This window comes from Nicotiana tabacum, chromosome 5 (assembly GCF_000715075.1).
Source record: "Nicotiana tabacum cultivar K326 chromosome 5, ASM71507v2, whole genome shotgun sequence".
Taxonomy (NCBI): Eukaryota; Viridiplantae; Streptophyta; class Magnoliopsida; order Solanales; family Solanaceae; genus Nicotiana; species Nicotiana tabacum.
The window spans coordinates 27,696,085-27,702,895 of record NC_134084.1 but is presented as its reverse complement, the minus strand read 5'-3'; the positions used below and the strand labels follow the sequence as shown (position 1 = coordinate 27,702,895).

At 38.2% G+C, this 6,811-nt stretch overlaps 1 protein-coding gene across 3 annotated transcripts; it reads right to left on the bottom strand.

The window, feature by feature from the left end:
- Positions 1–227: 227 nt before the first annotated feature.
- Positions 228–5,834, bottom strand: LOC107819928 (KH domain-containing protein At4g18375). Of its 3 annotated transcripts, XM_016646119.2 has the most exons (9): positions 5,696–5,825; positions 5,537–5,589; positions 4,218–4,799; positions 3,550–4,047; positions 2,819–3,058; positions 2,456–2,722; positions 1,304–1,359; positions 1,115–1,211; positions 228–696 (listed from the first exon to the last, which is right to left on the bottom strand). In XM_016646119.2, exons 3-9 carry the CDS (start codon positions 4,791–4,793, stop codon positions 565–567), a joined length of 1,866 nt encoding a protein of 621 aa, XP_016501605.1. In that variant the 5' UTR covers positions 4,794–4,799; positions 5,537–5,589; positions 5,696–5,825; the 3' UTR covers positions 228–564. The 3 variants fall into 3 exon arrangements, with proteins under 3 accessions (XP_016501605.1, XP_016501604.1, XP_016501603.1); XM_016646118.2 differs by lacking the exon at positions 5,537–5,589 and having other exon boundaries at positions 5,696–5,834; XM_016646117.2 differs by lacking the exon at positions 5,696–5,825 and having other exon boundaries at positions 5,537–5,672.
- Between the last annotated feature and the right edge of the window lie 977 nt (positions 5,835–6,811).

Sequence of the window (6,811 nt, the reverse complement as noted above, 5' to 3'; positions counted from 1 at the left end):
CTGGTAATTAGGAAATGCCTAATAGTGCTCATGCACACAGCAGAGGATTCAACTGAACTCGTAGGAAGAGCATATAAACCACATGTCATCGTATCAGCAAGACAGGATCTTACTGAAGAAGCTGAGCAAAGAGGAATCAGCAACAAGATACTGAAATTCCATGCAATGTGAGCTTGACAACTGATAATAGCTAAAGTTCCGTATAAAGTTAAAAGAGCATGGGAGAGTAGGAGAAATTTGGAAGCCATATTCACCAAAAGATAAGAACTGACGAAAGACCATCAAAGGAAAGACAATGCCCTATGAAGTTCTAACCCAGAGCAGATTGAAAAGAGCCTGTCAGGCAACATGGCTGAACCTAAATAGGCAGAAAACAGAACAAGCGGTCCAACTTTATGAACAATCTTTGCAAGCGTTCCTACAGAGAAGAAATGTATCAAACCTACGCAATGACACACTCTCTCCAGCACGAGAACCTACCATATCCTAGAGAGGAACTTCTGAAGAAGGAACCTCGACATTTAGTCAAGGTCACACCTCCAAAAAGAGGTGTGTCCTTATTGCTCAAGTGGCCATTATAAATGCCTGAATCAAGTTTTCTGCAGCACGCTTCTGTTCCTGTGTACCAGATATTATAGCAATTTGATCACCTCGAGAGGATTTGGAATCAATTATGTCCACAGCTGCTCCGGATATCTGCAGAGGACCCGTGACTTTAAGAAAGCAAGCCAACCATAGCAGAATAGTAAGATACAGAACTTTGAATGCGATTCAAGATAAAACAACTAGTACATAAAACCCACATATGAAGGCATTCATGCAACACAAAAAAAAACGAAAAAGTTCATTTGTTATTTTTCTTCTTCGGGTTGAGGAGGCTGCACATACCAAAAAGGTTGTTACAGGAAAGTGTCCGTGACAATAATAAACAGCCTTGACTACAATAATGTAATTGACATATCAAGAGTAGTAGAGATGCAGGATGAGGTATATGAAGTTAGTTTTCACAATTCAAAGGCCAGACCATTTCAACAACCATGTAAACTTGACAGTCAAAGAAAATAAGTGACGGTCATAAAATCAAGTTTCAAACAGGGCGCAAAAAATTACTGACCTTGCGAATATTATCTATGTTTGAGCCACCTTTACCAATAACTTTACCAGCTGCATGTCCAGGGATAACCATCTCTAGAGCTGTGGGTGGAGGCGGTCTGCTCAAAGACATGATATAGCTCAGAATAAAATGACATAATGCTTCAGAAAAAAAGAAAGATAAATTAATTGATCATCATAAAGTACTAACCCGCCATATATCTTTGAGGAATATGAAGAGTACGCTCCATAGCCATCATCCCCCCTCTTCCAACAGAAAAAGCAGTGTAAATAAGCATTCAGGAATAACGAAAGTTAAGAGAATAAATGATGCTGAACAGTATTCAGCAAGAAGCAGAATCCATGGAACCACATGTAGATATCATAAAAAATAAATAAACTAACAAAATAAAGGGAAAAAAGTTAAGCGGTGCAGGGCAGGGCGGTGGACGCAGGTGCAGATGCGGAGCGGGTGAACGCAGGTGCATTTGCTATGCGAGGCGGGTTGAAATTTTGCGGGTTAAGAGAAAACCCGCCTCGCACCCGCACAGCTTGCCATCCCTAGCTATTCCAATAAAAATGAGTTCACTACACCCCATTCACTGCATGATGAACTCATGAATGACAATGAACCTTCTACTTTTTTGTATTTCTTTCACGTCTTACTTTCCTTTGGGAAGGAGTTTATTCTTCTTTTTGTTTGTTTTAGAAAACTTTTTCCCTTGTCGGCAAGAATTCACCGACAGTCAATTCTCAAACATGGGCCGTGAAGCAAACCAGTTGTAGATCTTCCCATCCAGCGGACCAGCTCAACTGTTGATGTTAATATGTTCTCACACAAAACTAGCAGTATCCTCAAAAACCAGCTTCAAACTGAAAGCCTAATTACCCTGCTTAACTTCCTTACTCTTTCCATATGAACCATAAGAACTCTCAAGCTATTTCTCTTTTTTTTTCTTGGGGGTGGTGTGGGGGCAACAGAATTCTCAATTATCTATCAAGCCAATTCTTCTACTAAAATGACCATCGCGACCTCAATGCTTATCATTTAAATGACTCTTTACGGCACAACTTTAATGATATTAACATATTAAATGGTTTCTCTCCTTTGCCAAAGCAAGATAACTTTAGTCTACATAATTTCATCAAGTACCATTCAGACATTCACCAGTTCCAAATGCTTCATTTCTGAATCACCTTGTAGCAGCTATTTCAGAAAATTTAAAAAAAATGAAGAGAGAGAAAAGCAACTGAAGATGCACTTTATAAGGCCGCAACTTGATTAAGAATGGAGTTTGAAATGCCCAGATGCACCATAGCATGAAATTAAACTTTGTGGAAGGCAGGTAATGCAGAAATATACCGAGAATGACTCATGACCATAGAGGCTTCCCGAAGAACGCATTCCAAGGCCATTTCCAGTCTCACCCCTGTGTTCATAGCTCAAAGAAGCGGTCGGAGGAACATTGGGCAAAACTGGAGCCAGTGAATGACCAGTACCACCAGCGCGTAAAGAATCAGCATCGGCAGATGGATTAAAATTACCTTCTCGGCCTTTCAGAACATCATCTCTGAGCCTCAGTACAATCTGGATAAGGGCATCCCTCACACTACTAATTTCCCCAGCCACCTACATTTTTATAATGATGGTCAGTGACTCGAGGAAATTTACAGATAAGCAATTAAAATACAACTCAATTGATTACAACTAATATGAAAGACAGACCTCAACAAGTTCATCGTTTGAATCTGCACACTTGGGCTTCTGGCCTTTCGAGATACGTACATCAGCTCTAGTTCTCTTCCGGATTTCATTAACGATTGAACCACCTTTCCCAATGATACATCCAATGATCTTTGATGGAACAAGTAGACGAAAAGTTACACTATCCTCATCTTCATCATTTATTTTCCCTTGCAGCAGCAAGACAGCCTCAACTGCCATGGATTTAAGATCATCCACTGACTACAGAAAACCAAATGCTGAATAAGGTTAATACATGGAATACAAGACGCCCGAGATGAAACAAACTATTTTGATATAAAGCTAATTGCAAAAGCTACATAAACAACCAACTAAATACAGTTACTATATCAAAAACGACAAATCAATACTATCCACCTCCTCAGCAATCAACACATTTACCAATTGGAAGAGCTGTTACTGGCCTACCATGAAAGACCTCAAAGTTTAGAAGGGAGGAAATGTGCCTAGCATTTTGTTTCCTTCTAGTAAGGATAAACACAAAAAAAAATGAAATCCTATCAGCAATGGTTACTCTGTGAAAGTTTGTTTCACAATGATCTAGGAGAAGAAAAGCACATGCAAAGATAATACCCCATATTAGCAGGAGAGGTAAGCAATGCATTGTTCCTAAAAAAAAGAAGGCAGACTTACTAAAAGGTCAAAATGTCACCAACACAAGCACAAAAGAAGTCTGGAGAAAAAAGCAATACCTCAGTGGAAATGACTGTGATGATGCACTGATCACGATCGGCTTTGGCATCACCAACCTCAATTCGAGCACCACTTGCTTGCCTTACACTTTTAATAGAAGCTCCTCCTTTTCCAATAACACGACCAATATTGTTAGTTGGACACAACACTCTAATAGTCAATTCCTCAGTTTGAGCGGCACCACCACCATAACCAGAAACCATGGGAAGAGCAGAAGAATAAACCGGCCATGCGCTTCCTGCATCTACATAACCTGGAAGCTCTGGTATGTGTGTGGTGCCTAAAACAGATGGAACAGATCTAGATGGGATAATAGGATCCACATTTTGATAAATCCCAGCTGCTGGATATATGGGAACATCTGAAGGGATAATAATGCTTGGACGAACTTCAGGAACATTAGTATTAAGAGGAATATCTTCCTTAGGTGTGAACTTGTACATGATTGCAGAAACAGCAAAGAGCGATCTCTTTACTGATTCTGAGTCACCAGTTATCTGAGTCAAAGTAAAAAAAGCTGTCAATTCATGTTATAAACTACAACACTTAAACACCGAAATTTCAAAAAAAAAGGAACATTTTCTTGATAGGAGCAAATGTAAATCTATAAGCTTTGCCTAATGCACTAACACTATTTAACTATCACCAAACAATAAAAACAACTAACCAGAACGAAGTTATCAAACTCGAGAGCACAGGAATGTGTTGGATCGCTAGCATCTTTAGCAATAACTTTAATATTAGCCCTCATCTTGCTTCTCAACTTCTTTATGGTGGTACCAGATTTACCAATGATATTTGCAGACTGGCTTGATGGAACAAGAAGCTGACACTCCTCTTTTTCCTTACGCTTCTTATCAGAATCTCCAACAGCTGCCAAAGCATTTGCAATTGCCGCATAAACCCTAAGAAGAGCATCCTGAGCAGAGCAAAGAGGTTTTTTCTCATTGAACTCCTCGTCAACCTCAACATCTTCCTTTTCTTTTACATAGCAATAAATGATTATAACTCTATCCTTAGCACCTGGAAATGGGTCCACCACCTTGACCTTCGCCTTGGTCTCGGCTCTAATCGAATTTATAACTTTCCCATTCTTTCCAATAACACTACCAATCACATTATCTGGGCATAGAATTCTGTACACTACTAGTTCATCATCGCCTTTCTCATCTCTCTCTGTCCTCCTCTTCTGGTTCTTGCTATCCCCGTCATCCCTACGCGATCGTTTTCCAGTCTCACCCATAATTTACTACAAGAATTGGCCCAAAATCCACCACAAAGTTAATAAACATAATTAACCAGTTATACACAGTCTTGATAAACAGAAAAAACGCAACAAACACAAACTGCTTAAGTATTACACATTCCAAAAAAAAAATATGATTTTCAGACCTGACTATTCCGCCAGGTATCTGCTAGTCCCCGCCAGCACAGATACCGGGCTACCACCAAGGTTTAGGCAGGTAGGAAGAAATCACCTACTATTTTTTGCCCCTTCTAAGATTTGAGGTTCTGCTCCCACTTCATTGACTACTCGGCCACACTTCCATGTGTAGGCACTTCCACACATCTTGAAGAGGAAATAGATCAATAGTGAAAAAACCCTTAATAACAAAATCAAATTTTCACAATTTTTCTCTCTTCCATCTTCCTCCTTAGTGATTAAGCACATGATAACAAATATTAAAAAATTACAAAAATAAATTGCTCATCAACTATGCCTCAATACTTTTAAGTCAAGTCAGCTATATGAATCCTTTGTAACAGGGGAAAAAACACATCGAATTAGATAAAAATCGGTCCAATCAAAAATAAATAAATAAATTGGAACTAATCTTGAAGAATTAAATAAATTAAGGGGCAAAGCAACATAACACATACAAAACCCTAGCTACTAAAAAGATCCAAAAGAGAAAAGCACCATAATCTACAAATTAAAAAGAAAGTAGAAAAAATTAGAGTATGAGGGTCATAAAGAATATGTACCTAAATTTGGTTAAGGAAGAAAAGAGTTACACAATTGACTTGTAGCAAAAACCCTAAATGTTGATATGATTCAAGTGTATATAGAATTTTAGGTATATGTCAGAGATAAGCGAGAATGGGATTGGGGGGTTGGGGGGGGGGGGGGCAAAAGCTGCGTACCTGTAAGATGAGTAACGAGGTTACTGTGAGACCTGATATCTCACAGATTAGGGTTTTTTAGTTTGTGGACCGGTTTGGTTGGTTCGGTGTTCGGGCTTCTTCTTTGAATTGGATAGGACTCGGATACTATAAAGAGAATGTACTAAAGAGGATATTTTATGAGTTGGAATTCAAACTCGTGATACTATTATGTATTACAAAAAAATTATGCAATTGATATTTATACTAAATTGATAAGCTTAATTATAGTGTTGTAAATTAAAGTTAGAATACAAATTATTTAATTATAATTAAGTCATTGCTTCATCTTACCGAGTACATAACACATGATAGGAAGTTGTGGAGGTCGAGAATTAGAGTTGTAGGTTGACAGTAGTGTGTTCCTCCTAGGACATTTAATAGAACTAGGAATATTTTTGCAATTTCCTATTTACTTTATTACGCATGTTGCGCCATTCGCACTCGTTACTGTTTGACCAAAAAGTATTAGGCTTTTTTGTTAAACTAATTAAATAAGAAGATAGAGGGTAAATCCTAGTTAATGATAATTAATTCTAGGTCTAAGATGGATAACATGAATAGAAAAATATAATTGAGTACAAATGTTGGCAGTAGTTATGGTCGGATCTAATAGTATGGAAAAGACCATGCATTAAACAACATTAAATGGCAATAAAATATAAATAAAAGGAGAAGATTCACCCAATCTTGAGTGAGGTGATCCTCGTTCATTTGATAAAGATGAATGATAGACAAATAAAAGAATCTTAGGACCCTTTTCGGATCTAATGGGGAGTGTGGGATAACAGATCATCTAATCTCTTTAGAAAGATGTGTTTTCTATCTTTTCTAGAGATAGAGTGTGTTTTATCATCTATGGGGAGTGTGTTTTCTTAGAGAAGTTCCCCCTTCATTTGTTTCCTCTCTCTTCCTATTTATAAGGGATATCTCTAGAAACACCTAAAAAGTACAATTAGAGCGAATATTCAGTGAAATATTCCCTTTGAAGATTCCAAAGCAAAACTAGTTGTTACTTCTATTTGTACTGCTCGACCTCGGCCTTATTGATGATCGCTGCTCGACCTCGGCCTTTGATCACTGCTTGACCTCGGCCTT

Coding starts and splice junctions, on each gene's coding strand:
- LOC107819928 (XM_016646118.2), bottom strand. CDS start 4,793: ATGGGTGAGACTGGAAAACGATCGCGTAGGGATGACGGGGATAGCAAG. Junction 3,059..3,549: donor TCACAGTCATTTCCACTGAG/GTATTGCTTTTT, acceptor GGTTTTCTGTAG/TCAGTGGATGATCTTAAATC. Junction 1,212..1,303: donor TCCTCAAAGATATATGGCGG/GTTAGTACTTTA, acceptor GTCTTTGAGCAG/ACCGCCTCCACCCACAGCTC.